At 46.6% G+C, this 21,522-nt stretch overlaps 1 protein-coding gene across 2 annotated transcripts in view; it reads right to left on the bottom strand.

The window, feature by feature from the left end:
* Oscp1 (organic solute carrier partner 1) overlaps nt 1–21,522 on the bottom strand; it is a 31,900-nt gene that overhangs the window by 9,181 nt on the left and 1,197 nt on the right. The window contains exons 2-5 of one of the 2 annotated variants that reach the window (XM_051171880.1): nt 16,854–16,883; nt 7,292–7,446; nt 4,136–4,303; nt 3,713–3,793 (exon numbers count right to left, since the gene is read on the bottom strand). In XM_051171880.1, the coding sequence (XP_051027837.1) occupies nt 3,713–3,793; nt 4,136–4,303; nt 7,292–7,446; nt 16,854–16,883 (434 nt within the window). The remainder of the gene's footprint in view (nt 1–3,712; nt 3,794–4,135; nt 4,304–7,291; nt 7,447–16,853; nt 16,884–21,522) is intronic. The other variant, XM_051171881.1, reaches the window with a different exon arrangement.

Here is a 21,522-nt window from a genome sequence, read left to right as displayed (position 1 = left end):
AGCCAGCAACAGAAACATAACTAAGACACACTATAGGACATTCCACATAGTATACTTGAGCATAGTAGTTTATGAAGAGAGCAATGGCAGGTCAGGGATGCTGGGAGTGGGGATGCTAGGGCCAGGGATGCTGGGGGCTGGGATGCTGGGGCTAGGGATGTTGGGGCCTGGGATGCTGGGGCCTTGGATGCTGGGGGCTGGGATGCTGGGAGCTGGGATGCTGTTTGATCTGGAGGAAGCAGGTATTTATTGTGTATGATGCGTCAGAAGCAGAAATGAGCAGGCACAAGTCATGTTCTGAGGGAATGGGTAAATGGGCTTGATCAGAAGTGAGTGAAATGACCTTTAAGGATTCTTCACTTTCAGACCCTGTGATGAAGGAACATGAGTTTAGCAGAGAGGAGAAGGCCGGGGCTACTGAATGCTCTTCTAACTAACCCTACTCTCTCCCAGCCTCCCTAATCCTTTAGAATGTCCAATCTTAGTGAGCACTATTAGGCCACCAAGCTAGCCATCTGAGCCACCTTCAGTCACTTTCATTTTTCTCTTGGGTGCCAAGCCAGTGCAATGGGCTCCTTGTACCTGGCGTCCTTCTCCACCCGACCCGCTGCTCCTCATTGCTGACCACCTTCTCCTGCTTTCCTTATCTGTTTCGAGCCAACTCCCCATCCTACTTCTGAAGACACTCTTCTGGACTACTCAGCAACCATGTACCTTCCTTAAAGCCCTGCTGCTCAACAGATCATGTCTAGCTGCAGGTGCATTTCTGACTCCTGTGTTTCCCATATGCAAGTGCTGAACCTCACTTCCAAGCCTTGAAAGCAGTATCTTTAGTTAGGTAACCGGGCCAGTATCCTTTGTTCCCACCCTGTCCCCATCCTTTTTTCCATGGGCCTGACAAAAATGTGGGGTAGAAGGCAGAGGGGAGGGGGAGGGAGGAAGGGGTAGGAGAGAGAGAGAGAGAGAGAGAGAGAGAGAGAGAGAGAGAGAGAGAGAAAGAGAGAGAACACACACACACACACACACACACACACACACGCACGTGTGCACGCTCAGTAAGTAGCTGCCTGCTGTGTAAGCATAAAGACCCAACTTCCCCCACAGCCCATATGTGAAAATAGGAGTTTTACTGTAAGAGGAAGGGCGGCTCAGAGTCCCACCAGCTGCTGCCAGAGGGCCCTGTCCATCTAAAGACAGCTGCTCAGGACAAATGGATACTAAGTAATGGCTCAAACAAATTTGTAGGTTACATGCCTATAAGCCCAGATGAAAACAGGCAGGTTCCACAGGCTTGCTAGCCAGCCTGTATAGTCTAATTGGCAAACCCAGATCCCAGTGGACATCTGTATCTCAGGAGATAAGGTGGACGGTGGGGTGTGGTAGTGCATGCTTTTGATCCCAGCATTTAGGAGGCAGAGGCAGGCGGATCTCCATGAGTTCAAGCCTTGAGTTTGTTAATATGTAGCTGAAGGGGCTTGTGGGGCTGAGATGGTTGAGGGCCCTAATGGAAGTGGCCTTAGTGCAGTCTCTGTCCAGGTCCCTACAAACAGGGCAGGACCATGGCCACATTTATGGTGGTTAAGGTATAGAAAGCTTGGTATTGGACATGGCAGCTTTGTATTTGCTCTAGTTTTTTAAAAAAGCAAGAGTTCTTGGTGCAGAACTGTGTTTTCTTCATTTAGTTGGTTTTGCTAACAAATCTAAAAACTATCCGTACTATTTTGAAAACAGAAAACTTGTATAGGCAATCACAAGTTGCAGCTGAACAGAAACATTATTAAAGACCAGACTTGGGAAGCCAGCCCAGATGTTAGGCTCATCAGAAGAGGGTTGCCAAGCTGTGGGAGCCGTCAGCCATCCTGCTTCCACACCCCCCACTCCCCAGGCCCGCTGGCTGGGGCTGCAGCTGAGGGTGGCCATGAACTCCTGTTCCTCTTGCCTCTACCTCCAGAGTGGAGCATGTGCTGCTGTGACTAGCCGTGACTTTGATGTTTCCTTGTCTACCCATTTAGCAATTAAAGCCCAATATATTTAGTGGCACAATACATTTTAATGATTTCACTATAGAATTATGATCAGCCATGCCTTTTCATTACAATGCATTTTATCTCCTCACAACTGAGAAATCAATATTGCTGTGTATATTAGTACAATCCATAAATTATGCCTGAATATGCATGGTCCTGGTACACTACTAAGTGGAATTTTCATTATGTTCAAATTGATTTTAATTCTGCTGCAGAACTAAATCTTGCTTGTACTTTCATAATTTTGTATTTTCACACATGAACATTAGACATCTTAGTTTATACATTAGAGGTTATATTAGAACTTAGTTCTTGCTCCATCCATAGTGAATCCAATGAAATTACTCATGAGTGTTAAAAAATAAAGTTGGCATTAGGGCTGAATGCCCTTCCTTGGAAGGGAAATACATTCAGGCACAAACTGTACTCAAGTCCTTTTCTTGGTATGGTTTGGTGTGTGCATAGGTATGAGGCCCCAAAGGTACAGAACGGGTTGTGTTTCCTTGCTCTGCTTGTCCTCCACAGTTCCTAACTCCCAGGAGGAAGCACTGTGACCAATTTCTTGCATATTCTATGCAATTCACATATAAGCACACACATACATTGCGTATGTTCCTTCACTAGGTTCTTCTAGCGAACTCCAAACTCATATAGTCATTTCCACTTTTCAGGCCAAGGAGCTAGGATCCCAGAGCACAGGGCTTGGCATGCAGCTGACACTGCCTAGCACCAGGGCCTCAACTTTTGGGAGGAACAGAGCCCCATCTAGGAGAGCCACCCCCACCGCCCCAAGTTTAGAAGTGTGTTTTTGAAAGTTAGGGCATAGACCTGTTTGGAGTAGGCATGGCACAATGAGAGAGGGACATTTAGGGGACAACAGATTGCAGGCTAAGGATGGAGCTCAGTGGCAGGGAACTTGCTTAGCACACACAGGGGCTTGGTCAGGGCGTCCCAGAAACTGGGAAAAAAATAATGTGACCCTAAGCTAATGTGCTGGCAGCTTGGAGAGAAGGGCAGAGCTATAGGAAGAACAAACCTATGCACTTTAGAAGCAACTGGACAAACCAAGGATGGCGAGTCAAAGTGACACTGGTTCTAGGCCACATGAATGGTAGAAAGGAAGTCCTCAACAGAAGCCAGAGAGTCAGGCACAGCTGGCTTTCAGGGAAGGGTTTAGTGGCAGACATCGGCAAGTAGGTGGATGGGTGAAGGCAGGAGGAGGGAAGCCTGGGGACAGGTGAAGGAAAGGCCAAAAGGGAAGTGGGAAAGCCAGGAAAGGGAGCATCTCATGGGGCAGGAGGCAGCCATGCAACAGTGTCTCATGCTGGGACCTTGAGGATGGTAAGCTGGAGAAAAGCTTTGAGATGACACTACTACCTGGACAGCACCGCTCTTTTGTAGAAGCAAAGGATGAGCCCACATTTCAAAGCAGCTCAATGGAGCTCGGGGGGGGGGGGGGGGGGGACAAAATGGCTTAATGGCTTAAATCTATCATGAGAATGCTTCTAGTCGCATATTCAAATCATGGTGGGCATCACTAGCTGGGCAAAATCCTGTTCCCAGTTTTTTCCAATGACTGGTGTGTGGCTAGGCAGCCAGGTGTGTGTGTGTGTGTGTGTGTGTGTGTGTGTGTGTGTGTGTGTGTGTGTGTGTGTGTGTGTGTGTGTGTGTTTCCAGGCACTTACCCGGATATGCAGGTCTTGGAAGAAGATAAGCAGTGTCTGCCGGATCAGCTGGAACTCCCCGGCAGAGAGACTCCCATATGTCTGCAAGGTGGTAGGAAATATTGCATTTTCCACCATGGGCTGAGTTGTGGGGACAGGTGGGGTAGAGGTTGCTCCTACGACTGAGCAAACATGCAACTCCCCATACCCTTTCAGATGTCAGGGGAAATTTTTTTGTTGCTGTTTTCCCACTACAAAGGCAACAGCAGAGGACATAAGATAACTGCCCATTGTAGTTACAAAATAGGCAGCTGTGGGATTTTAGAATGTTCTAGGAGAGTGGCAAGCTTTGGCCCTGTCCTTGTAATCATAGTCTGCTGGTTTTTACAGTTGACGGAGAACAAGGGCTGTGCCAGGGAGGGGACAGGCTGGGGGCATGCTTACTTCTGTCAGTTGCCGGAAGGTCTCGTCCACCTGATGCAGGATGGTTGGGGAGTCCTGGATGAATCCCTTGATGGAGTCTAAATGGTTGAAAGTGACCAGCAGCACATCCTTGGGACGTGGACACAGCAGGACTTGATATTTGAAAGCCATGATCATCAGGTCATAGAGCTGTCAACACGGACACAGGGTAGATGGGATCATACAAGCAGATTAGAACCGTTGCTGAAAAGCACCCATGGGCTTGCCTCAGGTGACCACATGGATTGTCATCCAAGCCAGAGCACTTCTGAGAATGCGAGGGGGTGGGTGATGCGAGTAACTAAGCTAAGACAGCAGGAGTAGCCAGAAGGTCCCTGGGAAACTGTGGTTTCTGGTCATCCTTTGTCTTCCTGATGGGACACATCTGAAACCCGACTAGCTGCTGTGAGTTCTGCACTGGGCACTGGACGGCCACCCTGTTTCTGCTTCTTCTCTTGGGGTGTCCAGGCCCACTGTGTACCGGGGCTCGATGCAGGGACCATCATTTGAGAGGTGGAGGCAGGAGGATCAGAAGCTTGAGGTCATCCTTAGCTTCACAGTGAGCTGGAGGCTGGCCTGGGCGACGTTAAGACTCTAGCTAAGAGAAATCTCAGTTTAGTTTCTCCCCAACGCCCCTAGATTTTTATGTGTAAGGCCACTGTTGTCCTTAGGAGTGCCACCCATCTCTTTTTTTTTTTTTAAAGGCAGAGTTTCTCTGTGTAGCCTTGATTATCGTGGACTCACTTTGTAGACCAGGCTGGCCTCAAACTCATAGCGATCCGCCTGCCTCTGCCTCCTGAGTGCTGGGATTCAAGGAGTGCCACCACCGCCCGACTCACCCACCTCTTTTGAGACAGGTTCTTTCATTGGTATGGAGCTCACTGATTCGGCTAGGCTGGCTAGCTAGCAAGCTCCAAACATCTTCCTGTCTTTGTCTCCCTGGGATTATAAGTGCATACCATGCCACCATGCCACCATGCCCAGCATTTGGTTCTGGGGATCAAGCTCATGTTCTGTGTCCTGTAAGGCAAGCACTTGTGACGGAGTCATTTCCCCAGCCCTAATGTTGCACTGTGCTGCAAGATCCCCCTCTAGAACAAACAGCGCATTTGGCTGCCAGGCTCTTCTGGGTTCCTCTTGCCTTTGATGGCCCCACTGACTCTCCTCGTTGGTCATGTTGATTTTTTTTTAGATTTACTTTTTTTGTTTGTTTGTTTTTCTTTCTTTCTTTTTTTTTTTTTTGTTTTTCGAGACAGGGTCTCTCTGTGTAGCCTTGGCCATCCTGGACTCACTTTGTAGACCAGGCTGGCCTTGAACTCACAGCGATCCGCCTGCCTCTGTCTCCCGAGTGCTGGGATTAAAGGCATGCACCACCACGCCTGGCTGTTTGTTTGTTTTTCAAAACAGGGTTTCTCTATGTAGCCTTGACTGTCCTGGACTCCCCTCTTAGACCAGGCTGGCCTCGAACTCACAGAGATCCACCTGCCTCTGCCTCCTGAGTGCTGGGACTAAAGGCGTGCGCCACCACTGCCCAGCTAGATTTACTTTTATTTGTGTGTATACGTGTGTGTGCATGAATGTGTGTACAGGTAAAATGGAGGCTGAAAGAGAGTGTCTGATCTCCAGGAGCTGGAGTTACAGGCCACTGTGAGCCATCCCACCTGGGTACTGAAAACTGAACTTTTAGTCCTCTGAAAAAGCAACAGATGCACTTAGCCACTGAGCCACTTGGCCTGCTGCTCGGGTTTGCATTTTTTTTTTTTTTTTTTTTTTTTTTTTGGTTTTTCGAGACAGGGTTTCTCTGTGTAGCCTTGGCTGTCCTGGACTCACTTTGTAGACCAGGCTGGCCTCGAACTCACAGTGATCCACCTGCCTCTGCCTCCCGAGTGCTGGGATTAAAGGCGTGCGCCACCACGCCCGGCTGGGTTTGCATTTTGTAGCATGCCAGTGCCATGTGTCTGACACTTTTCTTGTGGTCAGAATGGGGCTATGGGCTCTGTGGGGGAAGACCACAGGTGATGTGCCATTTTTATTCACGCCATGTAGGAGACATGATGCCAGCGCCCCCATCACTGTGATGGGGCCCTTCCAACCTGCTGAAGAAGGCTGCTGAGTGTCTGCATGAGAAGCCCTGAAAATGTTTGGTTTTTCACGGCAGAGCTGAAATTTATTGCAAATGAAGTAGTGTTAAAGTTTTTTCTTTTATGGAACTGGAGAGATGGCTCAGCAGTTAAGAGCACTGACTAATTTTCCAGAAGACCTGTGTTCAATTCCCAGTGTCCACAAGGAAGCTCACTGTTGTCTGTAACTCCAGCATCCAACACTCTCACATAAACATACAGACAAAACACCAATACAAACTAAAAAGTTTTCCTTTTAAAACATGATGATGATGATGATGGTATTTTTTAGAGAGGGCTTCTCTGTATAGTCTTGGCTGTCCTGGAACTTGCTCTATAGACCAGGCTGGCCTCAAACTCCCAGAGATCCACCTGCCTCTGCCTCCACAGTGCTGGGATCAAGGGCATGGGTCACCACTACCTGGCTAGAGCCTAATTCTTTTTTGTTTTTTGTTTTTGTTTTTGTTTTTGTTTTTCAAGACAGGGATTTCCTGCGTAGTCTTGGCTGTCCTGGACTCGCTTTGTAGACCAGGCTGGCCTTGAACTCACAGCAATCCACCTGCCTCTGCCTCCCGAGTGCTGGGATTAAAGGCGTGCGCCACCACCACCCAGCTAAAGCCTAATTCTTAAGGTACATCTATTGCTTCTATTAATGGGTTTCACCGTGGCATCTGCATACACGCACACCAGGCTTCAGGCACACTGGCTTGCCTAACTGCTCTCTCGTACCCTCTTCCAGAGGTAAAGGTGGAGTCCTTGATCTGGGGCACCCCATGCTCATGCCCATAAATAGAGATATGAATGGCAGGGCTCTCTTTGGGCAGGTGCCACACAACAGAGAGATTGGGTACAGATGCCTCCTGAGATCCTATCACCCTGGCAACTGGCCACAGCTCATAAGTTTCATGTACCTGTTTTCCCCAAGACACTGCTGCATATGGAATCCTACTTGATGCCATCTGGGACTGTCCACAACAGTGGCAATTGCAGCAGCTAAGCTAAGCGGCTGCCTGCTCACCTTATCCATGCTGGCCTGGTTCAGTCGCATGATGGAGGCATGGGCCAGGCGGTCATACACAGTCCTCAGGGCCTTCTTGGAGTACAGTTCCTGGGGTTTGAACAGCTCCTCTATAAACTTTCTGTTGAACATGGTTGAGATGATGTCATTCAGAACTGTAGAGACAAGAGAGAATCCCGATAAGCGAGGGAGGTACCGCAAGAAGCCTTGCTTAGGAGTTCTGTCTGTGTATGAATGGAGCGAGGCACAGGCAGAGCCGAGATATGGAGTGCTTAGTGAAAGCAGCCCAGGTGTCCAGGAGGAAGCAGGGCTCAGGGGTGCTCTGTGGCAAGCTTTCAGGGCAAATGTCCATGGTGACAATATTCCAGAAGACCGTGCTTTAGATGGTACATCCCACTTCACAAACATTCTCCACCTTGATAAGGAAACTATTTCTCTCTCCTCTCTCTCTCTTTCTCCCCCTCCCCAGGCTGTCCTGGATTCACTTTGTAGACCAGGCTGGCCTTGAACTCTGCCTCCCAAGTGCTGGGATCAAATGAATGCATTACCATGCCTGGCAGAAAATCTTTCTTTAAAAAAAAAAAAAAAAAAAGTACCACTTTGCTTTGCTCTGCAGTGGTGGAGCATACCTTTTGTCCCAGCACTCAGGAGGCAAAGGCAGGTGGATCTCTGAGTTTGAAGCTACCCTGATCTACAGGATGAGTTCCAGGACAGCAAAGCTATACAGAGAAACCCTGTCTCAAAAAACAAAAAAAAAAAAAAAAAAAAAAAAAAAAAAAAAAAAAAAAAAAAAAGAAAAGAAAAAGAATGTGGGGCTGGAGAGATGGCTCATCTGTTGAGAGTACTTGTTGCTCTTGCAGAGGACTTGTACTAAGTTTCCACCACTCACATGATGGCTCTCAAGTGCCATTAACTCCAGTTCCATGAGATCCAGTGCCCTCTTCAGATCTCTGAGGGCACCAGGCATGCAAACACTATACATACATACACATATGCAGGCAAAACACTTATACATACAAAATAAATAAATCCAAACCTTTTCTATTAAAAAGATTATTTAAACATATAAAGATTATAAGTTAGAGCATTTCCTTAAAAAGAGAAACAGTACACACATTCTTAAAAAAAGTTATGCCAGGCATAGTGTCACATGCCTTTAATCTCAGCACTTGAGAGGCACAGGCAGGTCTCTGAGTTCGAGGCCGGTCTGGTCTACAGAGCGACTTTCAGGTGGAACGCTGTTTCAACAAAACAATAACAAAAATCAAATAAATAAATGTAAGTGTTGTTACTAGTTTGTGTGGGGAGGTATGTATGACGCGTGGTGTGGTGTGTGGAACTGAGAGGACAACTTTGTGCCAATTTGTCTTCCCTTCCCCCTCACCAAGGATTGTGGGCACTGAAGTCAGGCTGTCAGGCTGCATGGTAAACATTTTAGCCGCTAAACCAACCCACTGGCCCTTTTACCAAAAATAGTCTACTTTATTATTAGTGTGTGTGTGTGTGTGTGTGTGTGTGTGTGTGATATGCATGCTGTTTTTCTTTTTTTGCAATCTAAACTGTTTTTCTCCTAAAATTAAACTTCACAAATGTCAGGCAAACAATGGTGATTTGCTTTTCCTAACAAATATCTCATGAAAATAGATATGCTGCCCGCTGGTTATTGACTACAGTGTCTTTAGTGCTTCTACAAAATGTGCCCTTCAGACTGCCCCATGCTAGCACGACCTAACCCCTCTTTGGTCTATGATGTTGACTTCACAGCACTGGAACAGATCCCGTCCTGTTGGGCTGGTAAAACTCCCAGCTTTTGGGAATGAAAGACTTGGACAAGCCAACATGGCCTCAAGTTTCCTCATGTCGCCATTCTCATTACTCAGCAAGTACCCTAGTGAAGGTAGCAGGGACAGGCGAGCGTAGATTGTTCTTAATGTTTTTTTCATATTGTTATTGTGGGGTGTGGGTGTGGTGGGGAGGTACATGTGTGCTAAGGTGCATATGTAGAGGTCAGAGGAGAACAGTGTGGCATTGCTTCGTTCCTTCCACCTTTCCAAGGCTTGTGGGGATTGGACTCAGGTTGGCACATTTGCTTGCCAGGTGCCCTGACCCAGATTAGTCTTGAAGAAAAATGTAAAATTTGTGTGTCTGTGTGGGTGTTATATGCAGGTGCCCTCAGAGGTTAGAGGGGTCTGACTTGATGGATCTGGGATTGAAGGTGCTTGTCAGCCACCTGACATGGGTGCTGGAACCGAACTAGGGTCCTCTGTGACAGTCGTACATGCTCTAATCACTGAGCTGTTTATCTAGCCCTCCAGATTAGTCCTAAGCCAGTTATTTTAGAATAAAGGGGAGAGTATACAGACATCAGAAGCATATATTCACAGACAACTGGGTTACTTAGTTACACAAAATGAATTAAAAAAAAAAAAAGAATATTTTTAGCCAGGCATGGTGGTGCATGCCTTTAATCTGCCCCTGGGAGGCAGAGGCAGGTGGATTACTGTGAGTTCGAGGCCAGCCTGGTCTACATAGTGAGTCCAGGACAGCCAAGGCTAAACAGAGAAACCTTGTCTCTGTGGGGGAGATGGGGAAAGAGTATTTTTAAAGATATATTTGTTGTTATATAAAGTGAAAATGCCAACCATTCAGTTTTACCAATGAAGACTCAGGAGCCAGATGCTGGGGTGAAAACCTGCTAGCTCAGAGAAGTAGAGAAAGTACCCAGCTGACCTTCCTACTCAGTTCACGTCCCAGAGGAAACACCATAAAGCTTACTAGCTCAGTTGACAGCCCAGGAGGAAAAGCCAAAGGCTTGCTAGCTCAAAGCTCAAAAAGCCACTTCTTATCCATGCTGGTTTTTTTTTTTTTTGGTTTTTCGAGACAAGGTTTCTTTGTGTAGTCTTGGCTGTTGTAGACCAGGCTGGCCTCAAACTCACAGCGATCCACCTGCCTCTGCCTCCCAAGTGCTGGGATTAAAAGTATGTGCCATCACACCTGGCTATCCATGCTATTTAAATATCCTTCAACTCAAAGTCCCTCCTACTCTTTAATCCCTGTCAACTGGTTTCTTGCTCTGCCTCTTGACCTAGGGTTAACTTTATTAAATCCTGTTTACAGAAAGTTCTTGTATTAAAGGTGTGTGCTAGGGCTGAACCATCACACAACTAGAAACAGGTTTTTACAGTACACAATCTTGGGATTCATAATGGGATGAAATATATTCTCTCTCTCTCTCTCTCTCTCTCTCTCTCTCTCTCTCTCTCTCTCTCTCTCTCTCTCTCTCTCTCTCTCTCTCTCTCTCTCTCTCTCAGTGCTCTAGCTGCACATACACCTGCAGGCCAGAAGAGGGCATCAGATCACATTATAGATGGTTGTGAGCCACTATGTGGTTGCTGGGAATTGAACTCAGGACCTCTGGAAGTACAGAAAGTGCTCTTAACCTCTGAGCCATCTCTCCAGCCCCTTAACATATATTTTTATTGTTTTAAGTGTGTGTGTGTGTGTGTGTGTGTGTGTGTGTGTGTGTGTGTGTGTGTGTGTGTTATAGGCATGTGCGAGAGAATGTAGGTACCCAACAGAAGCCACAGGAGTCGGGTCGCCTGGAGCAGAGTTACAGACAGCTGTCATCACCTGATGGAGTGGCTATCTACTGAACTCTGGCCTTGTGGAAGAACAGCACACACACATGTGCTCTTAACTGCTGAGCCATCTTTTCAGCCCTTATCTTTTATTTTTAATTTTATGTATTGTATCTGTGTATGAGTGAATGCAGGTGCCTGTGGAGGCCAAAAGAAGGCTTGAGATCCCTGTAGCTAGAATTATAGAAGGCAGTGAGGCACACAGCGTGGGTGCTGGGAACTCAGGTCCTCTGTGAACTCAGATCCTCTGTGAGGGCAATGCATATTCTTATATTATTATTTTGGTTTTTCGAGACAGGGTTTCTCTGTGTAGCCTTGTCTGTCCTACTCACTTTGTAGACCAGGCTGGCCTTGAACTCACAGAGATCTGCCTGCCTCTGCTTCCCAAAGTGCTCGGTTTACAGGCATGTGCCACCACGCCTGGCCTAAAATGAATTCTTAATATGAGTGCTTAGTTTTTCTTCTTTTTTCTCCTCTTCTTCCTCCTCCTCCTCCCTGGATCTTGCTCAGTAGACCAGGCTAGCCTTGAACTCAGAGATCTGCCTGCCTCTGCTTCCCAGGCGCTGAGATTAAAGGCGTGTGCTACCACTATCCAGTATGAGTGCTTATTTCTGAAAGTGCTAGGTGGTTGGCTCTGGTCCTCTTAAAGAACTAAGGCAACAAAGAGTTGGAATTGTTTATTATTATTATTTTTTAAAAGATTGATATTGTGTCTGCATGTACAAATGTAGGCTATCAGTACTCAGTATAGATGGTAGTGAGCCATCATGTGGTTGCTGGGAATTGAACTCAGGACTTTTCAAAGCGTAGCCAGTGCTCTCAACCTCTGAGTCATCTCTCCAGCCCATTATTTTAAAATCATTTTATAGAGAAAAGAGAAGCAGAGGGCTGTACATTATTATTATTATTATTATTATTATTATTATTATTATTTTGGTTTTTCGAGACACGGTTCCTCTGTGTAGCCTTTGCTTTCCTGGACTTTGTAGACCAGGCTGGCCTCGAACTCACAGCGATCCACTTGCCTCTGCCTCCTGAGTGCTGGGATTAAAGGTGTGCTAAATTAATTTTTTTAAAGGCAGAGTCTCATGTAGTCTGGTCTGGAATTAAGTAAGGCTTGTAGCTAAGGATGGCCTTGAATTTCTAATATCCTTACCTTCACCTTCAGATTCAGAGTGCTGGGATTAGAGGCAGACAACTAACTCAGCTGGTACTTGACTTGCCCTCCACCCCCAGACAGGGTTTCTTTGTATAGCTTTGCAGACCAGGTGGGCCTCGAACTCAGAGCTGTGCCCGCCTCTGCCTCCCCAAGAGCTGAGATTACAGGTGTGTGCAGGGCGCCCAGCTGGTACTTGACTTTTAAATGGAATTGCTTCAGAGAGAGCGGGAAGGGACCTATTTCCCTCCTATACTGACTGTGGTGGTTTGAATGAGAATGGCTCCCAACGGCTCCTGTGTTTGGACTCTTGGTCCCACGTTGAAACTGTTTCTGAAGGCTTTCGAGGTGTGGTATTCCTGGAGCTGCAGTGTCACTCAGTGCAGGCTTTCAGGTTTCTTTTGTTTGTTTGTTTTTGCTTTTCGAGACAGAGTCTCTCTGTGTTAGCCTTGGCTGTCATGGGCTAGCTTTGTAGACCAGGCTGGCCTCGAACTCACAGCAACCCGCCTGCCTCTGCCTCCCAAGTGCTGGGATTAAAGGCGTGTGCCACCACCGCCCGGCTGGCTTTCAGGTTTCAGGGACCCACGCAATTATTCCCAGCATCCTCTCTCTGCCTTGTCCTTACTGATAAAAGATGTAAGCTCTCCACAGTTCCTTCACTGGTCATCATGGCCTCTAATCCTCTGATGTCATAAGCTCAATTAACCACTTTCTTTTACAAGTTTTGTTGGTCCTGGTGTTTTACCACAGCAACAGAAAAGTAAGACATGGACACATACAGCCAATTCCTTATAGAACCGTTGAACTCACACTTGACCTTTGGACTTTCACCCTGACTGTCCTGCTCCTCAGACAGGAAGAATGAGACCCACAGGCAGTGCAGGAGCCCTCACCCCTGAAAACCCCAGCCCAGCATGGCTAGCGAACACTCCTCCCACAGGGCTGCTCAGAGACACAGGAAACATGCAGGGGCCTGCAATAAATTGGGGTTTCTAATGTTTTTTTCCCTCTCTCTCTCACCAAAGCCTTTGCATAGAGTTCAGAATCTGCAAGGAACAGATGCCAGTGAAAGCCCACAGAGTTCTCGGAAAAGAAAGAATTTCCCACAGGTGACATGGGCAGGGAGGAAGGCGGCCAGTTAAGCCATTCCTTGGCAACTGTGATTGTGTTAAAGCTCACAGAGAGCTGAGTCATTTCTCTGGGGTCTTTGAGTTCACTCAGGATCCAGGAGAATAGCTTACCCTCAAATAAATTGGTTTGAAAAGTGACAAAACCCCAAGGCGATTGTTACTGACTTTGGCCAAGCAAAAAGAGAGGAGAAGCCTTTCCCCAGGGACATGGAACAGCCATGCCTCCCCATGCCTCCTGCAGCAGACCTAAGTGATGTTCACTCCTGAGAACTGACGGCAGCAGGGGCTGTCCCAATGGGCACAGCAGGGCACACACGAGCCCCTGAGGAAGAAATAGAAGTTTCTGGGCCCTGTCATCCGGGATCCCTTGTCTCCTCTGCAATTATAGAAAAGATGAAACAGAGGCCATCAGGTGCATATGCTAATTTGGCCATGAGGTCATTGGCTAGAACTGTAGGAAATCTTTTCCTACAAGCCCCTCCTTTGGCGGATGCCAGTGTTCTACACAGCAGGGACTTGGGGAAATTTGAGTTCTTTGGAGTCCGCTGTTTCTACAGTATGACGGCTGACGGGAGGGGCACACATGTCTTCAAGTAGAATCTCTCTTCCCCTGACAGGGCCAGGCTTCCACTTTGGTGCTTGTTTCTGGCACTCAAATGAGCTTTGCCACCTTCTCATGAGGGGGAGTGGAGTGGGACTCAGACTTGATCATGAAGAGCATGAAGCCGGGGTGGGGGTGGGGGGGATGGTGGGGGGGTGAGGTGGGGGGTGGAGGGGTGGGGAGGTGAGGGGATAGTGGTGGTGGGTGCGGGGGTGGGAGGACAGGGGGCATCTTTCACAGGGACATCAGAAGGGCTAGGGATGAGGCTCCTGCTCTGGGCTCAGACAGATGATGATCAGTGTTGGCTGAGTATTTTTGAACACTTAAGTTAAAAAAGCTCCAGCAATCTAATTACACACATGAAAAGCCCTCAAGATCCACACTTCACACCTGAAATTCTGCCAGGCATCAAAGGACGGGCCAAAAATTGCTCAAGAGAAGTGTCAAAAGATGGTTTTGAAATATAATAAAAGCAACCCAGCACTTCAGCTGGGCTCCTCTGAACCCAGTCTGATGAAATAATTATCTTGATGAAAGCAATTCAGTTTCCATCAATTACCCCTGCTCTGAAATCACTTGTTTATGGAAATACACCCAGTGGAGCCAAGGATCCGCGAGAAGCCAGGGAATGGTCTGCACCATTACAATGCATTCAATCTTTAGGCTGTTCTAGACATTGGACTTAGAACTTTACATGCATTACCTCATTTAAAGTCGAAGGCAAGTCTAAATTATCCCCATTCCTATATTCCACCGAAGAGGAAATTTTATTATTATTATTATTATTATTATTATTATTATTTTATTTTTTTTTTTTTTTGGTTTTTCGAGACAGGGTTTCTCTGTGTAGCCTTGGTTGTCCTGGACTTACTTTGTAGACCAGGCTGGCCTCGAACTTACAGAGATCCACCTGCCTCTGTCTCCCGAGGGCTGGGATTAAAGGTGTGTGTCTGTCTCAGACACACACTCACACACACACACACCCCCCCCCCCCCCCGACCATTGTTTATCTGAGACAGAGTATGTAGCCCTGGCTAATCTGGAACTCACTAAGTAGATTAGGTTGGTTTTGAACTTTCTGCCTCTGCCTCCCAAGTACTAGGGTTAAAAGTATGCACTAGGGGCTGGAGAGATGCTTCAGAGGTTAGGGGCACTGACGGTCTTACAGAGGATGAAGGTTCAGTTCGCAGCACTTACATGGTGGCTCACATACATTACTCCAGTTCCAGGGGACCAAATTCCCTCCTCTGACCTCTGTAGACACCAGGCATGAATATGGTACACATACATACATTCATACAGGAAAAACCCTCATACACATAAAAATAAACAAATCTGTAAGGTGCACCACCACATCCAGCCTAATTTAGTGTGAGTGAGAGTGTTTGTGAGTGTGCTTATACAGAGGTCAGAGGACAAAGTCCTAGGTCAGCTCTCTCCTACCATGTGGGTTCCAGAGATCAAACTCAGGTTGTCAGTCAAGCATGGTGGCACACGCCTTTAATCCCTGTACTCTAGGAGGCAGAGGCAGGTGGATCTCTGTGAGTTCCAGGCCAGCCTGGTCTACAAAGGGAGTCCAGGACAGGCAGGGCTACACAGAGAGACTCAGGTTGTCAGGTTCGGTAGCAAGCGCCTTTACCCACTGAACCCAGCGATGGCTATTTTTTATTTTTTTGTTTTAAATTTTCCCTTAAGAGATAGCATCTCGCGTATAGCCTTGATTGGCCTGGAACTCTGTAGACTAGGCTGGCTTCAAACCCTGGATGTGCCTGCCTCTGCCTCCTAAGTGGTAAGGTTAAAGGTGTGTGCCACTACACCCTGACGCACATGATGCCCTCACATGTGGATTCAGAATGTTGTAACCCATCAACACATCACACTTAGATCCACTTACCAGAACTCGCTAAATAGATACTTCCCCCTATTTGTCTCCAAATTCTTCATTCCCTACCCTGGCATTTTTTGTTTTAAGTTTATTTTATAATTGTTTTTGTTTTCTATAATATCACATTCCAAGTAAATTTTATATTACAATTAGGAAAATATTTACAAGCTCAAAAATATTATGTAGTTATGCTAAAAACTTTCAATAATAAGGAAAACAAACCTACACCTTTAAAGTCAAAATCAGAAATATGGAAATGCTTTCAGTGGGCCTTTCATATTTTAAATATACATATATCTTATGCACAAAATTTCAAAAAAGTTTTTATGTAGTATATATTAATTATGCATAAAATGGGTTATGACGTTTTCACACATGTACATAATGTACCTTGATCATATTTACCATCATTATGCATTTAGGCATTATAAATATTCATAACTGGCATATCTGGTATGATAAGAGATTTTAAAATACTGAGGATGGCCGACGGTAGGTGTAAACGATTCCCATTTGTCAAAGGAAGGCATATAAAGATTGAGAAAAGCTGAGGTCTTGGTCTGAGCCAGCCTCAGCCTTTCCAGGCTTGCAGCTAGTTGTGGCTGAGGGGGGAAGCAAGATTTAACAAAAGGCAACAGTGCATGCATGATCCCATGCCTTCTGCCCACACTCCTGGCAGCCATGCAGCCACATGCTTCCATCCTCCTCAGCTGCTCCACAGGTACCTCTGTGTGCTAAGGCAAAGAGCTTGGGAGGGCCACTCACACTGAAGCACACCTGGTTACATCACAGTATCAGAAGGACATCTTAGGACTACCGTAGTACCCAGGAATGGAGCGTCCGCCCTGGCTGTCCCTGAAAGCTTGGCACAATGACGACGACGACGACAACAAGAAGGGTAGTGGCGGGACCTGGGTGGGGAGGCCTTCAGATGCAGTGTGGCCCCTCTACCAGAGCCTCACGAGTTTCAGATTACACACTATGCTTACTCCTTTGGAGTAAAACAGCCCAATGTCCTAGCTGAAGAAAATCACATCTGTTTCCTACCTAGAAATACTTAAAGTGGCCTTGCTTGAAAACAAATCCACTAACAACCAACCGAGCGAACCTGTGAATACAGACTGAACGCATGCAGCCCAGAAATTAGCATACCTCGTTTTCTGTCCACCTCTGTCCATTCATCTATATGAAGCATACAAAAAGAAAACACCAGTTCATGAAGCAAGAACATTAGTTACAAACACCACATCCACTTATCTGGCCTATTGAACTTTATTTTCTATATGAGTTTAATGTCTTATGTGCACACTCCACCTTCAGTTGGAAACTTAAAAAAAAATTCAGAGTTGGAAAAACTAGACAGATGACTAGTGAAAAAAAAAAAAAGTAGTGCAAGAGGCGTCTGGGGAGAACTAGCTACCTTGGGGCTTTTCTTGGAAGGCGGCAGAAGTAATGTTCTCTCTCCAACACAACAAGGACAGACAGGAAGCCAGGTGTGCTGGCATGTGTGTTTAATCCCAGCACTTGGGAGGCAGAGGAAAGCAGAGCTCTGTGAGTTCTGGACCAGCGTGGTCTACACATTCAGACACAGTTTCAAAACAAAACACAACAAAAATCCCAAACAAACAAACACCCCCCCCCAAAAAAAAAACAAAGCAAGCTTTTAACACTAGCTCTCCAATGAAAAATAATTGCAAGGAAAGACAGAAAAAGGAGCTTCTTTTCATACAGTTTGATTTGTCCCCCAAGAGCTGCCCTGGGCATTTTAGCAGGCACGTGTTGCACCAGTCACCAGTTTCTCCCCTAAGCCCTGAAAATCAACTTTTCCCTTTTGTCATTTCTTTTTTTTTTTTTTTTTTTTTTTTTGGTTTTTCGAGACAGGGTTTCTCTGTGTAGCCTTGGCCATCCTGGACTCACTTTGTAGACCAGGCTGGCTTCGAACTCACAGCAATCCGCCTGCCTCTGCCTCCCGAGTGCTGGGATTAAAGGCATGCGCCACCACGCCCGGCCCTTTTGTCATTTCTTAGGTAGGAAAATTTCATTCTACACCTCCGCTGCTTGTACTTTCCCAGCCCAGCCCTTCCAACGCAGCGCTACACATACCCACATGTGGAAAACATTTCACAACTAATGGCGTTTTGGGAAACACTTGCCACTATATTGTTTGGAAACGATTTCTGAAGTACACTGAAATTCTGCATGCCTTCACCAGCTACTGGCATAGCCTCAACATAGAATACAAACAGCTTTTTTTGACCAGTGGGTACCATGCAAGGCCAAATTTTCCTGGAAGTCGCCATCTTTCTCAAGGGCCACCGGCTCAGCTGGGGCCTGGGGACACAGGACTGGAATTCTCATTTCTCAGCAGGCTCAGGCATGATCCTACACAGTGGATTCAAGGCCACTTAGTGAGCCGGTGTCGCTAAATCACGTGAACTGGAGAGGTAGTTCAATGGCAGGGCGCTTGCCTAGGGTGTGTGAGGCTCTCGGTCTGTTTCCCAGTACTGGGGGCGAGGGTGGTGAAGTCGCCAGCCTTTGTAGAGCGTTTACTAGGCAAGCAGGCCCTGTCTGGCCTTCCTAAAGCAGTTCTTTCTTTCTTTCTTTTTTTTTTTTTTAAAGATTTTATTTATTTATTATATATACAGATCTCACTCTAGATGATTGTGAGCCAACATATGGTTGCTGGGAATTGAACTCATGACCTTTGGAAGAACAGTCAGTGCTCTTAACCTTTGAGCCATCTCTTCAGCCCCAGGTATTTCTTTTTGAACATTGTATCAACTGTTTCTCTGCAATGTTAGCATCAAAGGCTTGCAGTAATTTAGAGATGGGAAGTTTTCATCCTCCTGAGGGTATGTCTGGGGACAGTGATGTTCTGTCTGCTGTGGATAAAACAGCTGGAAAACACTGCAGTCACTCCAGTCCGCAACGGTACCCAGCGCCAGCAGAGGGCTCTAGAGAGCTGCTGGTTCCTCCCCACTTTCCTCCTTAAAGAGTTACGCGAGGTACCCCAAGCTGTCTTCAGATGACTTGTTTGTGACATTCAAGTTTCAGTTATATTTTGCACGGGATGTAGGCCCAGGGGTCCTAGGGCTGGCTGTTACATCTGAACTGGAAAAACCATACTGAGCTCCATTGCTAATTATTCCTTCAGTAGGACACGTCTTAGGAAAACAAAACAAAACAAAACAAAACCCAAACAAACAAATCCAAGCAAACAAATAAAACAAAAACAAAAGGCCACGTCACAGTCATGTGATCATGTGTCTCAATTTCTCTCCTACAATGAGGAAGGTAACAGGGTTTTAGTCGTATGGCTTTCACGAGGACAGAAGTGAGGCAAACAGCAGCCTTTATTGCCCACCCTATTGCTTAAAATGTGGGACAGCATTTAGTACACAACTCTCACAAGCCATGCTGTTAAGAGCACACTTCCTCTCTGTTCAGCACTAAACTCCGGCTGCATTGTGGGAGAAACTGTAATGTCTGCACTGGTCTTTTGGGACCAGAGACGGCCTCCAGGAGACCAATTAGTCGTGTAAGATAATGAAAACAGCTCCAAGAAATACGAGTTCCTTCAAAGCATCCACAAGGACTAATTTATCACCTCAGGGGTTTTTAATACAGGCACTTGTTACAATGGCACTGGCTCTAGTTCCTACAGTCTCACCCCCCCCCTCCTCCCGCCAAGCCTTAGCTGTCCTGGACTCTGTAGACCAGGCTGGCCTCGAACTCACAGCAATCCACCGGCCTCTGTGTCCCAAATGCTGGGATTAAAGTTGTGTATTTCCATGCCTGGCTAAGACTATCACTCTTTTAAAAATGTCTTATTTCTGGGTACAGTGGAACACAACTGTGAGGAGAGAGGGATCAGAGTTCAAGGCCAGCCTTTGCTACATGAGACCCTGTCTCAGAAAAACCAAAATAGTGATAGAAAAAATTTTTTTCTGTAGAAAAAAAATATGTATATATTGTACTTTTGAGATCGGTTCTTGGGCTGGAGAGATGGCTCAGAGGTTAAGAGCACTGAATGTTCTTCTAATAGGTCTTGAGTTCAATTCCCAGCAACTACATGGTAGCTCATAACCATCTATAGTGAGCTCTAGTGCCCTCTACTGGCGAGCAGGTGTACATGTGGGTAGAATAAGTACTAAAAGTTGTTTGGTGTTTTTTTTTTTTTTTTTTTTTTTTTTTTGGTTTTTCGAGACAGGGTCTCTTTGTGTTAGCCTTGGCTGTCCTGGACACACTTTTTAGACCAGGCTGGCCTCGAACTCACAGCGATCCACCTGCCTCTGCCTTCCAAGTGCTGGGATTAAAGGCGTGTGCCACCACACCCGACTAAAATTGGTTTTTACATTTTTAGTTTTAGGGTTTTGTTTGTTTGTTTGTTTGTTTTTTTGAGACAGGGTTTCTCTGTGTAAAGCTGTCCTGGAACTCTCTCTGTAGATCAGGCTGGTCTCAAATTCACATCGATTTGCCTGCCTCTGCCTCCTGGGTTCTGGGATTACAGGTGTGTGCCACCATGCCCGGCTATTTTAATTTTTAGTTATGTGTATATGTCAGGGTACGCGCATGGAAATGCAGGTGCTCTAGGAAGCCAGAGGACAGTGTTGGACTCCCTGGAACTGGATTGCAGGTGGCTGCAAGCTTCCCAGTGGATGCTGGGAATGGAAAACTGACCCTTTGAGAGTGCAGTAAGTGCTCCTAACTGAACTGATCCATTTCTCTTGAGACTACAGTTTTGTTTTGTTTTTTTGAGACAGGATTTCTCTGTGTAGTCTTGTAGTCTTGACTATCCTGGACTCGCTTTGTAGACCAGCCTCAAACTCACAGTGATCCGCCTGCCTCTGCCTCCCAAGTGCTGGGATTAAAGACCTGCGCCACCACTGCTCAGCTGTTAAGGAAAGCCTGACCCATTGTACTCAGAGTCTTGCCCAGAACTCAAGACAGACAACACCAACTACTAACTGCGTGAACATGAACTGCACGTTCATTCAGTCCTTACAGCTTTGCATTCAGGTGTGTATTTTGATCCCCATTTTATAGAGAAACAGGCTTACAGAGGTTACACCTCAAATCATGCAACTAGCTAAATGTGGGATCTTGGCCTATCTTTCTCCCAAGGGTAGACTCAATCGCTAATTGACAAGATGAAGACTACCTAGAGAAATCTAGTTCCTGTCACTCCACTCAGGCCGTTAGCCTGAGCAAAATCACATAACACAGGCAGCAAGAAACCAAGAAGCCTCCCGAGGAAGGAACACGGGGCCACATCAAACAGCCAAGTTGCTCAGCAAACCTTTACCGAGCCCCGATTTATTCCACCTGGGTGTTGAATGTTCGAGGCTGAAGTACAAACACGAGTGAGTAGGACAAACGAGTGGGGAGACACATGTAAACGGGTGAGCATAAAACAGCCATGGGGTGAGGTGAAGAGACGCACGGACAGGGCGCTGTGAGAACACAGGCAGGTCCTTTTCCTGTGGAGGGAGGCCTCTCAAAGGGTGATGAGTCTTCAGTCAATGGTACCTGAGGTCAGGAAAAGGGCAGAGGGGTAGGGAACGCAAGCACGGAGTCATGAAGGACATGCTTTAAAGATCTACAGACACTTTGGTGTGATTTGGGTTTAAAGTGTGAATTAAGCAAAGATGGAAAATCAGACTGGGAAGGGCCCAACATGTCCTGCATAGGACCCGGTCTCTGCTTAGACAGGAGCGGGAAGTTGACTGCAGCTAAGCATATCTGCATTTTGTAAAGCCCTCTGGAAGCAATGCTCCGAACGAGTGGGAGGGAGTGGCCTAGGGAGAGCTCCTGTCTGTCT

The sequence above is a fragment of the Acomys russatus genome, chromosome 29 (genome assembly GCF_903995435.1).
Source record: "Acomys russatus chromosome 29, mAcoRus1.1, whole genome shotgun sequence".
NCBI lineage: Eukaryota > Metazoa > Chordata > Mammalia > Rodentia > Muridae > Acomys > Acomys russatus.
This window is presented reverse-complemented; position numbering and strand designations above follow the sequence as displayed.